At 42.8% G+C, this 23284-nt stretch overlaps 1 protein-coding gene across 3 annotated transcripts in view; it reads left to right on the forward strand.

The window, feature by feature from the left end:
* Nucleotides 1–23284, forward strand: part of LOC128663412 (TP53-binding protein 1) — an 816604-nt gene that overhangs the window by 743816 nt on the left and 49504 nt on the right. For all 3 annotated transcript variants that reach the window (XM_053717732.1, XM_053717733.1, XM_053717734.1), the window contains exon 17: nt 3925–4070. In XM_053717732.1, coding sequence (XP_053573707.1) covers nt 3925–4070 — 146 coding nt within the window. The remainder of the gene's footprint in view (nt 1–3924; nt 4071–23284) is intronic.

Raw genomic sequence — 23284 nt, forward strand, 5'->3', positions numbered from 1 at the left:
ACAGATTAGAATTTTGGGACAAAATCCCTAAAGTTGATGGGGCTGTCTCTACTCTTGCTAAACGTACTACTATTCCTACGGCAGATAGTACTTCCTTTAAGGATCCTTTAGATAGGAAGATTGAATCATTTCTAAGAAAAGCTTACTTATGTTCAGGTAATCTTCTTAGACCTGCTATATCTTTAGCGGATGTTGCTGCAGCTTCAACTTTTTGGTTAGAAGCTTTAGCGCAACAAGTAACAACATAATTCTCATAGCATTGTTAATCTTCTTCAACATGCTAATAATTTTATTTGTGATGCCATCTTTGATATCATTAGGGTTGATGTCAGGTATATGTCTCTAGCTATTTTAGCTAGAAGAGCTTTATGGCTTAAAACTTGGAATGCTGATATGTCTTCTAAGTCAACTTTGCTTTCCCTTTCTTTCCAGGGTAATAAATTATTTGGTCCTCAGTTGGATTCTATTATCTCAACTGTTACTGGAGGGAAAGGAACTTTTTTACCACAGGATAAAAAATCTAAAGGTAAATTTAGGTCTAATAATCATTTTCGTTCCTTTCGTCACAATAAGGAACAAAAGCCTGATCCTTCACCTACAGGAGCGGTATCAGTTTGGAAACCATCTCCAGTCTGGAATAAATCCAAGCCTTTTAGAAAACCAAAGCCAGCTCCCAAGTCCACATGAAGGTGCGGCCCTCATTCCAGCCCAGCTGGTAGGGGGCAGATTACGATTTTTCAAAGAAATTTGGATCAATTCAATTCACAATCTTTGGATTCAAAACATTGTTTCAGAAGGGTACAGAATTGGCTTCAAGATAAGGCCTCCTGCAAAGAGATTTTTTCTTTCCCGTGTCCCAGTAAATCCAGCGAAGGCTCAAGCATTTCTTAAATGTGTTTCAGATCTAGAGTTGGCTGGAGTAATTATGCCAGTTCCAGTTCTGGAACAGGGGCTGGGGTTTTATTCAAATCTCTTCATTGTACCAAAGAAGGAGAATTCTTTCAGACCAGTTCTGGATCTAAAAATATTGAATCGTTATGTAAGGATACCAACATTCAAAATGGTAACTATAAGGACTATCCTGCCTTTTGTTCAGCAAGGGCATTATATGTCCACAATAGATTTACAGGATGCATATCTGCATATTCCGATTCATCCAGATAACTATCAGTTTCTGAGATTCTCTTTCCTAGACAAGCATTACCAGTTTGTGGCTCTGCCGTTTGGCCTAGCAACAGCTCCAAGAATTTTTACAAAGGTTCTCGGTGCCCTTCTGTCTGTAATCAGAGAACAGGGTATTGTGGTATTTCCTTATTTGGACGATATCTTGGTACTTGCTCAGTCTTCACATTTAGCAGAATCTCATACGAATCGACTTGTGTTGTTTCTTCAAGATCATGGTTGGAGGATCAATTTACCGAAAAGTTCATTGATTCCTCAGACAAGGGTAACCTTTTTAGGTTTCCAGATAGATTCAGCGTCCATGACTCTGTCTCTGACAGACAAGAGACGTCTAAAATTGATCTCAGCTTGTCGAAACCTTCAATCACAATCATTCCCTTCGGTAGCCTTATGCATGGAAATTCTAGGTCTTATGACTGCTGCATCGGACGCGATCCCCTTTGCTCGTTTTCACATGCAACCTCTTCAGCTCTGTATGCTGAACCAGTGGTGCAGGGATTACACAAAGATATCTCAATTAATATCTTTAAAACCGATTGTACGACACTCTCTGACGTGGTGGACAGATCACCATCGTTTAGTTCAGGGGGCTTCTTTTGTTCTTCCGACCTGGACTGTAATTTCAACAGATGCAAGTCTGACAGGTTGGGGAGCTGTTTTGGGGTCTGTGACAGCACAAGGGGTTTGAGAATCTCAGGAGGTGAGATTACCAATCAATATTTTGGAACTCCGTGCAATTTTCAGAGCTCTTCAGTCATGGCCTCTTCTAAAGAGAGAATCGTTCATTTGTTTTCAGACAGACAATGTCACAACTGTGGCATACATCAATCATCAAGGAGGGACTCACAGTCCTCTGGCTATGAAAGAAGTATCTCGGATACTGGTTTGGGCGGAATCCAGCTCCTGTCTAGTTTCTGCGGTTCATATCCCAGGTATAGACAATTGGGAAGCGGATTATCTCAGTCGCCAAACGTTACATCCGGGCGAATGGTCTCTTCACCCAGAGGTATTTCTTCAGATTGTTCAAATGTGGGGACTTCCAGAAATAGATCTGATGGCTTCTCATCTAAACAAGAAACTTCCCAGGTATCTGTCCAGATCCAGGGATCCTCAAGCGGAAGCAGTGGATGCATTGTCACTTCCTTGGAAGTATCATCCTGCCTATATCTTTCCGCCTCTAGTTCTTCTTCCAAGAGTAATCTCCAAGATTCTGAAGGAATGCTCGTTTGTTCTGCTGGTGGCTCCAGCATGGCCTCACAGGTTTTGGTATGCGGATCTTGTCTGGATGGCCTCTTGCCAACCGTGGACTCTTCCGTTAAGACCAGACCTTCTGTCGCAAGGTCCTTTTTTCCATCAGGATCTGAAATCCTTAAATTTAAAGATATGGAGATTGAACGCTTGATTCTTAGTCAAAGAGGTTTCTCTGACTCTGTGATTAATACTATGTTACAGGCTCGTAAATCTGTATCTAGGAAGATATATTATAGAGTCTGGAAGACTTACATTTCTTGGTGTCTTTCTCATCATTTTTCCTGGCATTCTTTTAGAATTCCGAGAATTTTACAGTTTCTTCAGGATGGTTTGGATAAAGGTTTGTCTGCAAGTTCCTTGAAAGGACAAATCTCTGCTCTTTCTGTTCTTTTTCACAGAAAGATTGCTAATCTTCCTGATATTCATTGTTTTGTACAAGCTTTGGTTCGTATAAAACCTGTCATTAAGTCAATTTCTCCTCCTAGGAGTTTGAATTTGGTTCTGGGGGCTCTTCAAGCTCCTCCGTTTGAACCTATGCATTCATTGGACATTAAACTACTTTCTTGGAAAGTTTTGTTTCTTTTGGCCATCTCTTCTGCTAGAAGAGTTTCTGAATTACCTGCTCTTTCTTGTGAGTCTCCTTTTCTGATTTTTCATCAGGATAAGGCGGTGTTGCAAACTTCTTTTACATTTTTACCTAAGGTTGTGAATTCTAACAACATTAGTAGAGAAATTGTGGTTCCTTCATTATGTCCTAATCCTAAGAATTCTAAGGAGAGATCATTGCATTCTTTGGATGTAGTTAGAGCTTTGAAATATTATGTTGAAGCTACTAAGAATTTCCGAAAGACTTCTAGTCTATTTGTTATCTATTCTGGTTCTAGGAAAGGTCAGAAGGCCTCTGCCATTTCTTTGGCATCTTGGTTGAAATCTTTAATTCATCATGCTTATGTCGAGTCGGGTAAAACTCCGCCTCAAAGGATTACAGCTCATTCTACTAGGTCAGTTTCTACTTCCTGGGCGTTTAGGAATGAAGCTTCGGTTGATCAGATTTGCAAAGCAGCAACTTGGTCTTCTTTGCATACTTTTACTAAATTCTACCATTTTGATGTGTTTTCTTCTTCTGAAGCAGTTTTTGGTAGAAAAGTACTTCAGGCAGCTGTTTCAGTTTGATTCTTCTGCTTATAATTTCATTTTTTTTCATTATAAGATTTAAACTTTATTTTGGGTTTTGAGAAACTTTTCCCCTCCTGGTAGGAATGTATATCCCATACGTCACTAGCTCATGGACTCTTGCTAATATGAAAGAAATTAATTTATCAGGTAAGTTCTTACATAAATTATGTTTTTATGTGATGTAAATCCTAGCATTTGTTATATGCTTGTATTTACCATCACTTTAATAAACTATAAAGTACTAGTTTTATCTGAAATTGTATCAATTGTACATTTCTTTTTTAAATATACGATTCTATCCTTCTCACATTGCAGGCATGAATCTCAGCATTCTTTCCAGGGTTTGCGTTTCCTTGTAGTCTCAGACCAGCAGGAGAACTTTTTGGAAATGTGGGCTGAGATCCTAATGACAGGAGGAGCAGCAACTGTAAAGCAGCACAATTCTTCAGATATTAACAAAGGTATTAAACTTAGTGCATTTTAGAATATTCTGATGTTTATTAATATTAAAGGGGTACCATCAAGTAGCAGCCAATGAGCCATACTATGTTGTGACCAATTTAAATGTAAATTCCTATCACACTGCATTAAAATGAGGGGTTTCTTGATTTTAATGCAGTAAAAGTCTCATTCACCAAACATCTTGGCTCAGCCTAGTAGCACTCAACAACAAATAAATGCTTCCCTTTTAAAGGTAGTATAAGATCCCTGCCTGATCCAGACTGGATCACCAGCTGCTTGTTGCTCTTTATGCTTTGTTGTTTAACCCAGTTTTCTACTTTGGCTGTCATTTTATATGACTCGCTTCTTATGTGTTTATGTGCTTGGGCAAATGTTCTGTACATTATTGTTATATATTTTTTTATTCATATAGGAAGGTAGATTTGATTGCTACTTTCTATAAACAGGATGTTCGCTGGTATCTGGAGGGATTTCTGAGCTGTGATTTTTTTATTTCGTTTTAATGACACGATGAGTCCACGGATCATCTTAATTACTAATGGAATATTCACCTCCTGGTCAGCAGGAGGCGGCACAGAGCACCACAGCAGAGCTGATAAATATCACCTGTCTTCACTCCCAACCCAGTCATTCTCTTTGCCTGCGTTAGTGATAGGAAGTGGCAAAGTGAGGCTGTAAGCGAGGTTTCTGATGCAATTGTTGCGGTTTCAGAGTCCTCCTCTCAGATGTCTGAGGAGGAAGAAGCCATGGTAGCATCTGATGGAGAGATTTCAGATTCTGAGGGGGTACTCCCTCTCGCTGATACTGAAGTGGTATCTTTTCGATTTAAGCTGAAACACCTCCGTCTATTGCTTAAGGAGGTTTTAGCTACTTTAGATGATAGCTACTCCACGGTTGTGGTTGTCCCTAAGAAATCCAGTAAGTTGAACAGATATTTCGAGGTTCCTTCTTCAACTGATGTATTTCCGGTTCCTGAATGAGCTTCTGAGATTATTGCTAAGGAGTGGTAGAGACCGGGTATTGCTTTTTCTCCATCTCCTATTTTCAAGAAGATGTTTCCCATAGCTGACTCTATCAAGCAAGCTTGGCAAACAGTACCTAAGGTGGAAGGGGCTATTTCCACTTTAGCTAAGAGAACTACTATTCCCATAGAAGATAGTTGTGCTTTCAAAGATCCTATGGACTAGAAATTAGAGGGCCTACTCAAAAGGATGTACGTACACCAGGGTCTACACTTCCCTTTAAGATATCAGGTTTTTCTATTTTGGCCTGCAGAGCCTTATGGCTGAAGCCTTGGTCTGCGGACGTCTCCTCCAAGTCCAAACTTTTGGCTATTCCATATAAGGGAAAGACCTTATTTGGTCCTGGTCTAGCGGAAATTATTTCTGACATCACGGGAGATAAAGGTCATTTTCTCTCCCAGGATAAGAGAAATAAGACGAAGGTGCGCCAGAGTAATTTTCGTTCCTTTCGTACAAGATCAACCCAAGCCCGCGTGGAGATCCAGCCAGCCTTGGAATAAGGGAAAACAGGCTAAGAAGCCTGCCGCTGAATCCAAGTCAGCATGAAGGTCATGCCCCCGATCTGGGACCGGATCTGGTAGGGGGCAGACTTTCCTTCTTCATTCAAGCTTGGATCCGAGATGTTCAGGATCCCTGGGCATTAGAAATTGTGTCCCAGGGGATACAGGTTGGATTTCAAAAGTTTTCCTCCCAGAGGAAGGTTCCTACTTTCAAGATTGTCTGCAGACCAGACGAAAAGAGAGGCGTTCTTACATTGTGTAAGAGACCTCTCCGATCTGGGAGTGATTGCTCCCGTTCCCTTACGGGAACAGGGTCAGGGTTTTTACTCCAACCTATTTGTGGTTCCAAAAAAGGATGGAACCTTCAGGCCCATTTTAGACCTCAAGAGTCCTCAGGGTACTGTCCTCAGGGTACTGTCCTTCAAGATGAAAACTATACGTTCCATTCTTCCTTTGATCCAGGAGGGTCAATTTATGACAACAGTGGACTTAAAGGACGCGTACTTGCATGTTCCCATTCACAAGAACCATCACAAGTTCCTAAGGTTTGCCTATCTGGACAAACACTTTCAGTTTGTGGCTCTTCCTTTTGGTGTTGCCACTGTTCCCAGAGTCTTCACAAAAGTTCTGGGATCTCTGTTAGCGGTACTTCGTTCTCGAGGCATTGCTGTGCCACGACATTCTAGTCCAGGCTCAGTCCTTCCATCTAGCGGAATCCCACACGAGCATAGTGTTATCCTTCCTTCGCTCTCACAGGTGGAAGGTAAATTTACAGAAGAGCTCTCTTATCCCAAGTACAAGGGTAACTTTCTTGGGAACCGTAATAGATTCTCTGTCAATGAAGATCTTTCTGACAGAAGTCAGGAAATCAAAGATTATAGATACTTTCCAAGTCCTTCAGTCCACTCCTCGGCCATCAGTAGCTCAGTGCATGGAGGTAGTCGGACTGATGGTGGGGGCAATGGACATCATCCCGTTTGCTTGGTTCCATCTCAGACCTCTGCAGTTAAGCATGCTCAGGCAGTGGAACAGAGATTATACCAATTTGTCCCCTCAAATACTACTGAAGCAGGAGACAAAGGATTCTCTTCTATGGTGGTTGTCTCTGGATCACCTCTCCCAGGGAACCTGCTTTCGCAGGCCTTCCTGGGCAATTGTGACAACGGATGCAAGGCTTCAGGGATGGGGAGCAGTATGGGGCTCGCTAAAAGCTCAGGGAGTTTGGACTCCGTCAGAGTCTGTTATTCCCATAAACATCCTGGAGCTGAGAGCGATATTCAATCCTCTTCTGAACTGGCCTCAGTTAGCTTCATAACGTAACATAACGTCAGTAGCTTACATCAGTCATCAAGGAGGAACAAGGAGTTCCTTGGCGATGAGAGAGGTATCCAAGATAATTCAGTGGGTGGAAACCCACTCTTGTTGTCAGTCAGCGATCCTCATCCCAGGGGTAAACAACTGGGAGGCGGACTTCCTGAGCAGGCAGACTTTTCATCCGGGGGAGTGTGATCTAAGTGTTTTCCAGCCTGAATTAGATCTCATGGCATCGCGTCAGAATGCCAAGCTCCCGATATACGGATCGAGGTCCAGGGATCCCCAGGCCAAAATATATGCCTTGGCGGTTCCTTGGACCTTCAGTCTAGCATACCTATTCCCTCCGTCCCTCCGTTTGCGCTTCTTCCTCAGGTGATTGCTCGAATCAAGCAGGAGAAGGCATCAGTGATACTCATTGCACCAGCCTGGTCTTGCAGGATTTGGTATGCAGTTCTAGTGGACATGTCATCTCATCCACCCTGGAGTCTTCCACTGAGGAAGGACCTGTTAATTCAAGGTCCCTTCCTGCACCCAATTAAGGGGTTATCTATTAAAACAACAATATTCTGATGTTGACTGTCCCTTCAAGTTACATCCTTCAAACTGAAGACTATCGTGCCATTCTACCCTTGGTACGGAGGGTCAGTTCTTGACTTCCATAGTCCTGAAGTACGCGTATCTTCATGTTCTCCTTTTCAGTGAACATCACCTTTTCCTGCGGTTTGTCTTTCTAGATAAACTCTTCTAATTTGTTGATTTTCCTTTTGACCTTGCTGCAGCTCCTTAAACCTTTACAAGGGTTATAGGGGCCCTTTTGCAGTTGTCAGATATTGGGAATAGCGTGGTGCCATATTGGACTTATATATTGGTTCAGGTGCTATCTTTTCATCTAGCTAAGTCTTATACAAAGACAATTTTGTCTATTCTATGTTTTCTCGGTTGGAAAGTGAATCTTGAAAAGAGTTCCCTAGTCCCAGATGTGTTTCCGGGGAACAATTGTAGATTCCTTGTTTCTTGAAGATTTATCTGATGGATGTCAGAAGATTTAAACTTCTTGCTTTTCTCTTCAGGCTTCTACCCGTCCTTCAATGGCAATCATTAATTTTGCTCGGCTCCTTCTGAGACCTCTGCAGCTGTACATGCTTAGTCAATAGAACGTAGACCTCTTAGATCTCTCGCAGAGGATGGATCCTCTGGAAGAGTTTTTTGTCTCATGGTGGATTTCTCAAGACTTTGTCTCGGGGTACATGTTTTCTGAAACTTTTCCTGGGTGATTGTGACCACGGATGCCAGTCTGTTAGGCTGGCGAGCAGTTTGGGGCTCTTTAGAGTTCAAGGCCTTTGTACTCTGGAGGATTTATCTCTTTTAAATAAGATTAGAGTTGAAACCAGTCTTCAATGTCTTACAGCTTGGCCTCTACTAGCTTTGGTCCGGTTTATCAGATTTCAATTGGACAACTTCATCTTGGTGGATTACATCATCCACCAGGGAGGAACTCTGAGTTCCTTTGCAATATAGGAGATGACCCGCATTCTTCAGTGAATGGAATCTCACAATTGTCTCTTATCTACCATCCACATTCCATGGTTGGATGACTGGGAAGCGTTTTTTCTGAGCAGACAGCCCTTCATCCCAGAGTGAGCTCTCCATCCAGAAGTATTCACTTTTGTTAACCCTCAGTTGGGGGTTTCGGAATTGGATCTGATGGCTTTGCGTCAAAACGCCAAGCTTCCAAAGTGCTGCTAGAGATTCTCAAGCTGCTATGATAGATGCTCTGGTGGTTCCTTAGATCTTCGGTCTAGTATTCTTGTTTCCTCCGTTTGCTCTCCTTCTACGAGTCATTGCTTGTATCAATCAAGAGAGTGCATCTGTAATACTATTAGCTCCTGCATGGCCTCGTAGGATCTGGTTTGCGGATCTAGTGAAGATTTCATCTCTTCCACCTTGGAGGTTACCTCCGAGGAATGACCTTCTAATTCATGGTCCATTCCTCCATCCAAATCTAGATTCTCTGAAGCTGAGTGCTTAGAGATTGAACGCCTAGTACTGTCTAGACGTGGTTTTCTTCTTAAATGGGTCCACAGCTGCATTCATTACTTTTGGGAAATAAGAACCTGGCCACCAGGAGGAGGCAAAGACAACCCAGCCAAAGGCTTAAATACTCCTCCCACTCCCCTCATCCCCCAGTCATTCTTTGCCTTTTGTCCCAGGAGGATGGCAGAGAAGTGTCAGAATTTTTAATTTTTGTTTTTGTCTCTTATGGAGGGTAGTACTCTTCGGCATGGGACAGGAGTTTTAAGTAGTCCTGTCAGTCTCTCAGTGAGGGCTTGGATGAAAGTTAGAGTCCGGAGATGCAAGGAGTTTCTTTCTGCGAAACCATCCCGACCCATATTAACAGCTCCTCAAGTAATCAGCGTTGTCGAACTTCGCTTTGCTGCCTGCTTTCTTCTCTCAAGTCCATGGCGGAGGCGATGTTCCTTTCCTTCACACTTTAAGGGCTGTGTTCCTGTTCCACGGCGTAGATTCCGGTAAGATAGTTTCATTTTACTTTATTCGCAATGTACTGTAATGTGAATATTTCCCCAGAGGCTACCACCTTGCGGGTCTAACTTATACATAAGGGTCTCATTGAGTCTCTTTTAGTATCTTGGAATCGAGGGTTAATATCTCCTGAGGGGGGTTATTGAACAGGGGGTTTCATACTCATTTTATGTGATTCAACCTGCTTATGTGCGATGTTTACTGGGCTCGTGGTTGGAACTTTGAGGCCTTTGGAAGTGACGCAGCCTTTTGGTTGGATGCGCTTGTTTTGGACTGTACGGGTCACCTTGTGTTCGGGTGTGGCTACGTTCCGTTTTTCCATTTCCGCATTCCTGACCACGTGGCGAAGGAAAATTTTCTAGTCCACAGGGGTCTGGTCATAGGAGGTGGTGAGTGCCCCAGCCATTCAGGGTGTCAGGTACCGTTGTAGTTTTTACAACTTTAGTCCATATTGAAATATCCTCTATCCTATTATGGAGGATTCTGATGCTGAGACTGTGTTTATTTCAGATTCATTTACAGAGGATTCTGATGCTGAGACTATTTTGATTTCAGATTCTGTGTCCGGTGATGAATCCGGAGTGGCCTCGTTGACACCTGTCAACCAGTTTTGTTTCGTATGCCATTTCAGAGCGCTTGGGGAATCAGGGGACTGCTTAGCAATCCGCCTCTGGGGGTCCTGTCCTCCGAGAGGCAAGTTCCCTACCAAATCATACTTCTGCACATGTGGGTAACCCTTTTTATGGTTCCTCCATGCGGGGTGGCGTGTTTCCCCCGGAGGTTGCAGCACGTTTTCACTTCTACATAATTTTGGCGATTGTTCGTCTGCAGAGTCAAGACGTTTATTTGAGAATGTGCTCGTGCCCTATTGTCACGGGCCTTCCGCCTTGGTATATCCAATGGGATGTCTTTTGTTTTTGTTTCCTTCGGGAACCTTCTGGGATTGATACTCTTTATTACTTCTTCAGAAGTTGTTAGACATGTTAGTCCTCTGTTACAAATGTCTGTTTTCTTTTTTTTCCCCTACGAGGGAGAATTTACGCAGCCTGCCGGTTGAGACCCTAGGTACAGGCTGGTCATGTCGGGTTCGTTCGGTCTTGCGGCTGTTCAGACACGTAGTGCTGTTTTGCTTGGCTGGTTCGGTAGAAGCGCAGAGTGCTCAGGTTATCATTGTTTGTTTTCATGTTAAGCTAAGCATTCGAGAGGACTTGTGGGTCCCTGAGATGGAATTATTGTTTCAGTCCTTATAGCCTTCAGTCATAAATGACCGGGCAGGGGAGTTTTTAAGCTGTGTCACTCTGACATCTGATTTCATCAGAACTTAGTTTCCTCCCCCTTGTGGTGGAGGGTGGGAGGGCGTAATGCCCCTTACTGCTATTGAGTGGTTTGGCCTTCATTTCTAGGCCTCTGGATTTGACCTTTGGGCTTGATCCAACAGCTTGTACAGGATAGCTGTATAGCATGCGGAAGGTTTGCAGTTGAAACCTTTTGCAGCTCTTAACACCTTGCAGGTGTACGCGTAAGCTGTTTCTAGTGTATCTAGATGCAGCTCTTACTCTTGACTGAGTTATATAAGCCTCCGGGTGAGTGGATCTCCTTTTAGGGATCTGTGTTTCCGGGTGATGGTTGTTCTCTGCTGGGATTTTTGTTTAGCTTGGGGTTCTCCGGAGCTGGGTAGGCTTTGTGCCTTCTCTTCCTTGTGTCCTCTGCTTGTGCGGAGGTGTTAGGGAGACTAGTCCTGTTAGTAGGATTTTTTGACATTGAGGTATCCCTTGGTCGTCCTGAGGCTTTGAGAAGTATCTTCATACGACTTCTAGCCTTGCTCCTTGGAGCGTTTGACTTTAGCTAGGGGTGGTTCCTTCCTTTGGTCGGGGCTTTCGAGTTATCTCGCTATCTGGATTTTCTGGATATGCATCCATACCCTTGTGTCTGACTTTTTGGTCAGTTGGGGTCTTTAGTTCTGGGTAAGGTTTGCCTGAAGTATTGGATACCCGGACCTGTTTTTCTCCCTGAGACATCCAGTTGCTGAAGCTTTGCTTGACCTTTTTACCAACCCAGTCGGGGGGGGGGGTTGGAATCTTGGATCTCAGGGCTGGTCTGGAGGTTCTACAGTAGTGGGAACTAGAGCTATGTCCTTGCTTCATCTACCTAACCTGGTCATGGTTGGCCAGGATTTTGGAGTATTTTTTACTCTTTGCCACAGAGTTACCTTTGTCCTCTGGTGGTTAGCCGTGTAGCTTGAGCCTTAAGGGTGGTTGGTTCATACCCAGCTGCTGGCTTTGGATGTCCAATTTCTGGTGCGCCTTAGGGTTGCATTCCCCTGGTTAGCTTGCCAGTGTTCCTGTAGATTCCCTGCTCTGCAGGTGAATGGGTTTGCTATGCCTCTGCTTGGCAAGCTACTTGTAGGGGGGCCATTTTCTAGGACATCTGTGTTGGGAATTTCTCTTCCCATTAGCCGGTGCCTTCGGGCCTTGAGGACAATTGTTGCTCTTTTCCCGGCATCATCCCTTTTCTTTAGGGGATATTCTCCTCCCTATGCAGATAGAGCCCTTGCTTGGGACTTCTCCTGGATGGGAGGCAGAAAGGTGGGATTGGTTCCCCCGGGGGACTTGCTGGCTCCAAGCAGACTTGTTGGCCCTTTATTTTGATAGATCCTTAGGCCTATGGCCTTGTTGTCTGTTTTTAGAGTCGGGTTGTACTTGAACTCTGTGGGGATGGCTGTGCTATCGGTACGCTCGTTCCTGTACCTGTTTTGGGATTCTTTGTTCCCCTGTTTTGTTTTAACAAAGAACGAATATACAAATTTATGAATATAAATAAGCTTTCCTTAGATAAGATTCAAGTTTCCTATCTAAAGGATCTTTAAAAGAAGTACTATCTTCCGTAGGAATAGTAGTACGTTTAGCAAGAGTAGAGATAGCCCCATCAACCTTGGGGATCTTTTCCCAAAACTCCAATCTAACTTCTGGCAAAGGATACAATTTTTTAAACCTTGAAGAAGGAATAAGACGTACCAGGCTTATTCCATTCCTTAGAAATCATATCAGAAATAGCATCAGGAACTGGAAAAACATCTGGAATAACCACAGAAGGTGTATAAACAGAATTTAAACGTTTACTAGTTTTAATATCAAGAGGACTAGTTTCCTCCATATTCAATGTAATCAACACTTCTTTTAACAAAGAGCAAATATACTCCAATTTAAATAAATAAGAAGATTTGTCAGTGTCAATATCTGAGCCAGGATCTTCTGAATCAGATAGATCCTCATCAGAGAAGGATAATTCAGTATGTTGCTGTTCATTTGAAATTTCATCAACCTTATGAGAAGTTTTAAGACCTTTTACGTTTATTAGAAGGCGGAATGGCAGACAAAGTCTTCTGAATAGAATCAGAAATAAATTCTTTTAAATTTACAGGTATATCTTGTGCATTAGATGTTGAGGGAACAGCAACAGGTAATGAACTACTACTGCTGGATGCATTTTCTGCATGTAAAAGTTTATCATGACAACTATTACAAACCACAGCTGGAGGTATAATCACCACAAGTTTACAACAAATGCACTTAGCTTTGGTAGAACTGTTATCATACAGCAGGGATCCGACAGTGAATTCTGAGACAGGATCAGATTGAGACATCTTGCAAATGTAAGAGAAAAAAACAACATATAAAGCAAAATGATCAATTTCCTTATATGGCAGTTTCAGGAATGGGAACAAATGCAAAAAAGAATAGCCCTCTGACTTTGAAAAAAGCAAGAGGCAAAACGGAATGGGGTCTAAAATAATGAAAATATTTGGCGTCCGGAAACGACACACTTGCGTCATAGATGACGCAACCTTGTGAAAGGACCCGGCGTCAATTGCGTCAACGAACGTAACTTTGCGCCAAAAAAAAAATCTCGCTCCAAGAATGACACAATAAACTTTAGCACTTTGCGCCCTCGCGAGCCTAATTCTGCCTGCGAATTTGAAAAATTACTACACCCCAGGTAAGAAATACATTTTTAAAAAATGCATTTCCCAGATATGAAACTGACATTCTGCAAGAAAGGAAATATACTGAAACCTGAATCATGGCAAATATAAGTACAATACATATATTTACAACTTTTTATTAATGCATAAAGTGCCAAACCATAGCTGAAAGTGTCTTAAGTAATGAAAACATACTTACCTGAAATCACCCATCCGCATATAGCAGATAGCCAAACCAGTACTGAAACAGTTATCAGTAGAGGTAATGGAATATGAGAGTATATCGTCGATCTGAAAATGGAGGTAGGTGATGAATCTCTACGACCGATAACAGAGAACCTATGAAATAGATCCCTGTGAGGAAAACCATTGCATTCAATAGGTGATACTCCCTTCACATCCCTCTGACATTCAATGTACTCTGAGAGGAAACGGGTTTCAAAAATGCTGAGAAGCGCATATCAACGTAGAAATCTTAGCACAAACTTACTTCACCACCTCCATAGGAGGCAAAGTTTGTAAAACTGAATTGTGGGTGTGGTGAGGGGTGTATTTATAGGCATTTTGAGGTTTGGGAAACTCTGCCCCTCCTGGTAGGATTGTATATCCCATGCGTCACTAACTCATGGACTCTTGCCAATTACATGAAAGAAAAGCAAATAGCATAGCCCTCTGAGCATAAAGAAGGCAAGGAGCCATATAGGAAGTGGGGTAAAATAAAACCAAAACATTTTTTGGCGCCAAGTATGACGCACGACGCAAAAGGAAGTATAAACATCCGGAAATGACAACTCGCGTCATAACAGACACAACTTTGCGCCAAACATGGCGTCAATTAAGACACAGGAAATGACGAACTTGCGTCGTCATAGACGCACATTCGCGCCAAAAAATTATTGCGCCAAGAATGATGTACTAAATAACAGCATTTTGCGCCCTCGCGAGCCTAATTTGCCCGCAAGATTAAAAGAAAAACAGGTCAAATTGAAAAAGAGACTATACCCCAGGTAAGAAAAAAACTTCCTAAAACATGATTCCCATACTGAAACTGCTAGACTGCAAAGGGAAATATACATAGACCTGACTCATGGCAAATATAAGTAAATACATATATTTAGAACTTTATATAAATACATAAAGCGCCAACCATAGCTGAGTGACTTAAATAACGATACATACTTACCGAAAGACACCCATCCACATATAGCAGATAGCCAAACCAGTACTGAAAACTATTAGCAGAGGTAATGGTATAAGAGTATATTGTCGATCTGAAAATGGAGGTAGGAGATGAATCCCTATGACCAATAACAGAGAACCCTTGAAAAGATTTCCCGTGAGAGAAACCATAAAAATCAATAGGCGATACTCTCTTCACATCCCTCTGACAAACACTGTACTCTGAGAGGAATTGGGCTTTAGAATGTTTAGAAGTGCTTGACATAGAAGAAATCATAAAACACATAAATGATGCTTACCTGATAATTTAATTTCCATCGAGGGGAGGAGAGTCCACGGCTTCATTCATTACTATTGACCAGGAGGAGGCAAAGACACCCCAGCCAAAGGCTTAAATACCTCCCCCACTTCCCCACCTCCCTACAGGAACAGTAGGAGAAATATCAGGGTATAAATGGTGCCAGAAGAGCATTAAATTTAGGTCCTCCGATCAGAGATACGGGCGGGAGCCGTGGACTCGACTCCCCTCGATGGAAATGAAATGATCAGGTAAGCATAATTTATGTTTTCCATCTAAAGGGGAGGAGAGTCCACGGCTTCATTCATTACTATTAGGAACATATACCCAAGCTCTAGAGGACTTTGAAAGAAACCGGGAGGGTAAAATGTGTACCCTAATCAAAGGGCACCACAGCCTGCAAAAAACAGCTTGCAAAACCTTTCTCTAAAAAACAGCTTGCGCAGAAGGAAAAACGTCAAACTAGTAAAACTTTGTAAAAGTGTGTAAGGAGGACCAGGTAGCCGCCTTACAAATTTGCTCCATAGAGGCCTCATTCTTGAAGGCCCAAGACAAAGCCACAGCTCTAGTTGAATGAGCCTTGATCCTCTGAGGAGGCTTATGTCCTGCTGTCTCATAAGCCAAGCGAATCATACTCCTCAACCAAAAAGACAAAGTAGCAGCAGAGGCCCTCTGCCCCTTGCGCTTCCCAGAATACACCACAAAAATAGATGTAGACTGTCTGAGATCCTTGGTAGCCTGAAGATAAAACTTCAAGGCACAAACCAAATCCAGGTTATGAAGTAACCTCTCCTTTGAAGAAGAAGGGTTAGGACACAAAGAAGGAACAATTATTTCCTGATTGATGTTACGGTTAGACACCACCTTGGAAAGGAACCCCAACCCAGTGCGCAGTACAGCCTTATCCGCATGAAACACCAGATAAGGAGGATCACATTGCAAGGCAGCTAGCTCAGATATTCTGCGTGCCGATGCAATAGCCAACAGGAAGAGAGCCTTCCAGGACAGAATCTTAATGTCTATGGAATGTATGGGTTCAAACGGAACCCTCTACAAAACCCTAAGGACTAAGTTTAAGCTTCAAGGCGGAGCCGACTGCCTAAAGACAGGTCTGATTCTAGACAGAGCCTGAACAGAAGATTGGATATCAGGGAGCTCAGCAAGTCTCCTATGCAGCAAGACTGATAATGCCGACATCTGTCCCTTTAAGGAACTAGCGGCAAGACCCTTCTCCAAACCATCCTGGAGAATGGACAGAATCCTGGATACCTTCACCTTATGCCAAGGATATCCATGCTGCTCACACCAGGACAAGTAAGTCATCCACCTCTTATGGTAGATGCGACGAGTGACTGGCTTCCTTGCCTGAATTAGAGTATCAATCACACTTTCATAAAAGCCTCTCTTGGCTAAGACCAGGTGTTTAATCTCCACGCAGTCAGCCTCAGAGAATCTAGATTTTGATGCTGAAAGGTGCACTGTGACAGCAGATACCTGCGACAGGGGTAACCTCCACGGCAGAGAGGATGACATCCCCACCAGATCTGCAAACCCTGGCCGAGGCCCGCTCCTGTTTGATGCATGGCACTATGTGAGGTATCAAGGTAGTTTGCAATTGAGTCTGGACGCCATGAGATCTATCTCCGGTGTTCCCCATCTGTGACAAATTTCCGCAAACACTTCGGGGTGAAGAGACCATTCCCCCAGATGGAAGGACTGTCTGCTGAGAGAGTCCGCTTCCCAGTTGTCCACACCCGGAATGTGAATCTCTGAGAGCGAGCAGTTGTGGGACTTTGCCCACTCCAGAATCCAAGACACCTCCCTCATCGCGAGGGAGCTCCTCGTACCCCCCTGATGGTTGATGTAAACCACCGAGGTAGTGTTGTCGGTCTGGAATCTGATGAAACTGACCGACCACAGAGAAGGCCAAGCCTTCAGTGCATTGTAGATTGCTCGTAAATCTAGGATGTTGATCGGAAGGAGAGACTCCTCCCTGGACCACTTTCCTTGTGCCATCCTGGCACCCCAAACAGCTCCCCATCCTGACAGACTGGCGTCGGTGGTCACAATCTCCCAGGACAGTCTCAAGAAGGATGTCCCCATTGCTCCGGACGAATCCACCAAGAGAGGGAGTTCCGAGTCCGAGCATCTAGGGATATCAACTGTGATAGATCTGAATGATCGCCGATCCACTGTCTCAACATGCACAATTGAAGAGGTCTGAGGTGAAACCTGGCGAATGGGATGACATTTATGCTTGACACCATGACACCATGAGACCTATCACCTCCATACATTAAGCCACCGATGCGCTTAAGGAGAACTGAAGGGCAAGACAGGTGGACGCAAGCTTCCTGCACCGCTGATCCGTGAGAAATATCTTCATGGACATAGAGTCTATTATCAATCCCAGGAACTCTCTAACGTTCCAACAAATCATGTGAAAGCTCAGGCCTTTCTGAAGTGTGTTTCAGATCTGGAGCTTTCAGGGGTAATTTTTCCAGTTCCACTTTTTGAACAGGGTCTTGGTTTTTATTTGAATCTATTCATTGTCCCGAAGAAGGAAAATTCATTCAGACCAGTTCTGGATCTGAAGTTTTTGAATCACTTTGTAAGGGTCCCAACTTTCAAGATGGTGACTACAAGGACTATGCTGCCTTTTGTTCAGCAAGGTCATTACATGTCCAGAATAGACTTACAGGATGCATATCTTCACATTCTGTTTCATCCAGACCACTATCGGTTTCTGAGATTGTCTTTTCTAGACAAGCATTACCGATTTGTCGCTCTTCCATTTGGCCTAGGGACAGCTCCAAGAATCTTTTCGAAGGTTCTCGGTGCCCTTCTATCTGTAATCGGAGAGTAGCGTATTGCGGTGTTTCCTTATTTGGACGATATCTTGGTACTGGCTCAATCTTTTGATTTAGCAGAATCTCACACAAATCAACTAGTGTTGTTTCTTCAAAGACATGGTTGGAGGATCAATTTACCAAAGATTTTTTTGATTCCTCAGACAAGGGTTACCTTTTTAGGTTTCAAAATAGATTCAGTATCCATGACTCTTTCTTTAACAGACAAGAGACATTTAAAAGTTGGTTTCAACCTGTCTAAACCTTCAGTCTCGATCATTCCCTTCAGTGGTTATGTGCATGGAAGTTTTAGGTCTCTTGACTGCAGCATCGGACGCGATCCCCTTTGCTCGTTTTCATATGAGACCTCTGCAGCTTTGCATGCTGAATCAATGGTGCAGGGATTATACTCGGATATCACAATTGATATTCTTAAATCCCAGCACTCAACTCTCTCTGACTTGGTGGTTAGACCATCATCGAATTATTCAATAGGCCTCTTTTGTTCCTCCTCCTTGTACTGTGATTTCAACAGATGCAAGTCTCACAGGTTGGCGAGCTGTCTGGGGGTCTCTGACAGCAGAAGGGGTTTGGAATCCTCAAGAGGTGAGGTTACCAATCAGTATTTTAGAACTCTGCTATTTTCAGGGCTCTTCAGGCTTGGCCTCTATTAAAGAGAGACTCATTCATTCGTTTTCAGACAGACAATATCACAACTGTGGGATATGTCAATCAGGGTGGGACTCGCAGTCCTTTAGCGATGAAAGAAGTATCTTGGATACTTTCTTGGGCGGAATCCAAGTCCTGACTAATTTCTGCGATACATATCTCAGGTGTAGACAATTGGGAAGCGGATTATCTCAGCCGTCAGACTTTACATCCAGGGGAGTGGTCTCTCCATCCAGATGTATTTTGTCAGATTGTACAGATGTGGGGTCTTTCCGAAATAGATCTGATGGCTTCCCATCTAAATAAGAAGCTTTTAGTACAAACAATTGGGAAAATCTTTCTTGTGCTGCTAATTTTAAAGGTAAGATAAATCTCCTTTGATATTCCCCCTTTAAATATCAGTTTGTGGTGCACAGAAAAGAGAAGTGGTAGGAGAAAAAGCGCAAATGGATGCTTAAACCTATATGAGTATGTCTTTTAGAAAGTAAAAATATTACTTCCAATATTGATTTAAACTAAAAATGAAGTCTTTTTGCTAAATTATGCCATGAAGAAAACGGATTGTATCCGTGTATTCATGCCTAAGAGTATTTAAGACAGACAGCTAAAAGTACTGATTCAAATAAATTATATTTAATATGTTAAAACAAATGGTCTAAATATTTCTAGTCATAGGCTCATTAATATAAAAAATATAAATTTGTTACAGTAAATACAGAGCGAAGGTCGGCCGACCAAATAAGGTTCAAATGTTCAGGGTACCCTGTTGAAAAAGAGGGGAAAAGGAAAAAATTGGATGTTCCCAGAGGAGTGATTGTTATGAAACCACAAATCAGTTTTTCTTTATATATCCATTTTTTGTAGCGGGGAGCGGTTTTTTCTAAACAAAACTTGATCTCCTTATTGTGATAATAGGATTGTCCCTTTGTGTAAAGGTGTTAAAGGTAGTACTTACTGTCTGCCTCGAGCTTATCCCGCAGACCGGTCATGGAGCCTGTCCGTAGTTTACCTTGTAACTCGTGTGGAGATGTTTCCGGTCTGTGTTCACAGACTAATCCTTTTTTGCTGTTCCTTGGCTCCGAGGTCAGAGCAGTAGCCTGCAGTTACTTCGATAAATTTTATTAGTGGTTTGTCAGCCTCAGCTATCAGCTTTAGCGGTACACACGCCGTTTCCTGGTATCTCCAAATATGTTCTCAAGTGGTGAACAGCAGTTAAAGCTACGCGTTTCAGCCGTGTAGTTGGCCTTTTTCAAGCTATACTGATTTCTCTATTCAGTCACTTTATACCCTATTCTGAGCTTGTTAATTGATTTTTTGATTACACACAGCTGCGATCAGAAGGGATATTATGCACACAGCTGTAGACCCTCAATTGTAAAACATAGGTTTTTTTGCTTTATAAGTTGAATACACAAACACAGTAGGAAATGTATGAAACTATATATAAAGACTTAGTGATTCTATATGGAATTTCATTACTATTGCTTATAGAAATGCAAATTACAGTTGAACATGAATATTCAGAAATAAACAAAAAATAAACACATTTTAAAAACCATTATTTTAAAACCAAAATGTGGTAACTATCAGAGAGTTATACATAAGAGGATATTTTCTAACAGTTTTATATTTTATAATATTCATACTTAGAGGGGATCTGGTTTCTCTAATAATGAAAGAGAATCTAGCTGTCTTTAAGAAAACTATTCAGGTTAAAGTCCAGATTCAGGCCCTTGGGGTATAGTGTCTGCAACTGGAAAATCCACTTAGCTTCTGCTTGCAATAGGCTTTTTGTCTGATTACCCCCTCTACAGTCTTTTTTAACTTTTTCAATAGCAGAGAATTGAAAATATTTAAGGTCACTATTATTACAAATTCTAAAATGCTTTGGTACTGGAAGCTCTCGGTTTCTTTTTTCTTCAGAATTATCAATAGAGAGGATATGTATGTTCTCTTAGGCGCTCCCTTACCGTTATTTCTGTCTCACCTGTGTACTGGATTTCTCTTGTAAGGTGTATCCAGTCCACGGGTTCATCCATTACTTGTGGGATATTCTCCTTCCCAACAGGAAGTTGCAAGAGGACACCCACAGCAGAGCTGTCTATATAGCTCCTCCCCTAACTGCCACCCCCAGTCATTCTCTTGCAACTCTCGACAAGGGAAGTAGCTAGAGATATGTGGTGACTTAGTGTAGTTTTACCTTCAATCAAGAGTTTGTTATTTTTAAACGGTACCGGCGTTGTACTGTTTTACTCTCAGGCAGAAATTAGAAGAAGACTTCTGCCTGTAGGTTTGATGATCTTAGCGGTTTGTAACTAAGGTCCACTGCTGTTCTCACACATAACTGAAGATTATGGGACAACTTCAGTTGGGGGAACGGTCTGCAGATTACCTGCTTTGAGGTATGTTCAGTATTTTTATTTCTAGAGAGATTAAATGAGTTCTAGAAAATGCTGACAGAGCCTTGGGTATTTGAGGTAAGCCTGATGCAGTGATTTAACAGCGACTGGGATCATGCTTACAAAACAGGGTAATACTCATGTTAATACTTATATTACTTAGTGACAAAACGTTTACATGACTTCATATATGACGTTTTTTCTCTGAGGGAGATAACTCTTTATTTGGGGCCTAGTTTCCACATGGCTAATCAGATACTCCTAGGAGTACTTTCTTAAGGCCCCTCTGGCATCCAGTACATGGTGGAAGGGGCCTATTTTAGCGCTCTAAAGCGCAGTTTTAATTTAGACTGAGACATCCAGCTTCCCTAGAGGAGTCCTCTGACACCGGAGGACCATTACAAGGGGTTTATTTCTGCACAAAATCGTATTTGAGGGCAGGTAGGAGCCTCAGCAGAGCTGTGGCAGGGTGCTCAACTGTCTTTTAACAGTTTTAACGTTTTTTTAAATCCGGTTTGGGGCCTATGGGGTTAATCATCCATTTGCAAGTGGGTGCAATGTTGCTTTAGTCCCTTACACACACTGTAAAAATTTCAAAGACTTTACTATATTTTTTCACTGTTTTGCAGTTTAAGTGTTAGTTTTTTTCTCTTAAAGGCACAGTAACGACCATATTATGGCGCTTAAAGATTTATCTCCAGGGGATTCTCTGACTGAAAAAAGGGAAATTATGCCATCTAGCTCTCCCCATGTGTCAGGACCTATAACTCCCGCTCAAGTGACGCCAAGTACATCTAGCGCGTCTAATTCTTTTACCTTACAGGACATGGCGGCAGTTATGAATACTACCCTCACAGAGGTATTGTCCAAACTGCCAGGGTTACAAGGAAAGCGAGACAGCTCTGGGGCTAGAACTAATACAGAGCTTTCTGACGCTTTAATGCCTGTGTCCGATATACCCTCACAATACTCAGAAGCCGAGGCAGGTGAGCTTCTATCTGTGGGTGACATTTCAGACTCAGGGAAGGCGTTACTTCAGTCTGATTCTGAAATGACAGCGTTTAAATTTAAGCTTGAACACCTCCACTTATTGCTTAGGGAGGTTTTAGCGACTCTGGATGACTGTGACCCCATTGTGGTTCCAGAGAAATTGTGTAATATGGACAAATACTTTGCAGTGCCTGTTTACACTGATGTTTTTCCAGTCCCTAAGAGGTTTTCGGAAATTATTACTAAGGAATGGGATAGACCAGGTGTGCCGTTCTCTCCCCCTCCTGCTTTCAAAAAGATGTTTCCCATAGATGCCGCCATACGGGACTCGTGGCAGACGGTCGCTAAGGTGGAGGGAGCAGTCTCTACCCTAGCTAAGGGTACAACTATCCCCATCGAGGACAGTTGTGCTTTCCTAGATCCTATGGATAAAAAATTGGAGGGTCTCCTTAAGAAAATATTTATACATCAAGGTTTTATTCTCCAGCCTCTTGCATGCATAGCCCCAGTTACTGCTGCAGCGGCTTTCTGGTTTGAGTCTCTTGAGGGGGCTCTGCAGGTAGAGACCCCGCTAGACGATATTCTAGACAGGATTAAAGCTCTTAAATTAGCTAATTCCTTTATTTCTGACGCCGTTTTTCAGTTAACCAAACGGCTAAGAATTCAGGTTTTGCCATTTTGGCGCGTAGGGCGCTATGGCTTAAGTCCTGGACAGCAGACGTTACTGCAAAGTCTAAGCTTCTTAACATCCCCTTCAAAGGACAGACCCTATTTGGGCCGGGCCTGAAGGAGATCATTTCTGATATTACTGGAGGAAAAGGTCACGCCCTTCCTCAGGGATAGGTCCAATAAATTAAGGACCAAACAGAATAATTTTCGTTCATTTCGAAACTTCAAGAGTGACGCAGCTTCAGCTTCCTCTAATGCAAAACGAGGGAAATTTCGCCCAGTCCAAACCAGTCTGGAGACCGAACCAGGCTTGGAACAAGGGGAAGCAGGCCAAAAAACCTGCTGCCGCCTCTAAGACAGCATGAAGGAGTAGCCCCCGACCCGGGACCGGATCTAGTAGGGGGCAGACTTTCTCTCTTTGCCCAGGCTTGGGCAAGAGACGTCCAGGATCCCTGGGCATTAGAGATTGTTTCCCAGGGATATCTTCTGGACTTCAAAGCTTCATCTCCAAAGGGGAGATTTCATCTCTCACAATTATCTGTAAACCAGATAAAGAGAGAGGCATTCTTACGTTGTGTTCAAGACCTACTGGTTATGGGAGTGATCCACCCAGTTCCAAGGGAGGAACAGGGGCAGGGCTTCTATTCAAATCTGTTTATAGTTCCCAAAAAAGAGGGAACTTTCGGACCAATCTTGGATCTCAAGATCCTAAACAAATTTCTCAGGGTCCCATCCTTCAAGATGGAGACTATCCGAACCATCCTCCCTATGATCCAGGAGGGTCAATATATGACTACCGTG

The sequence above is a fragment of the Bombina bombina genome, chromosome 6 (genome assembly GCF_027579735.1).
Source record: "Bombina bombina isolate aBomBom1 chromosome 6, aBomBom1.pri, whole genome shotgun sequence".
Classification (NCBI taxonomy): Eukaryota; Metazoa; Chordata; class Amphibia; order Anura; family Bombinatoridae; genus Bombina; species Bombina bombina.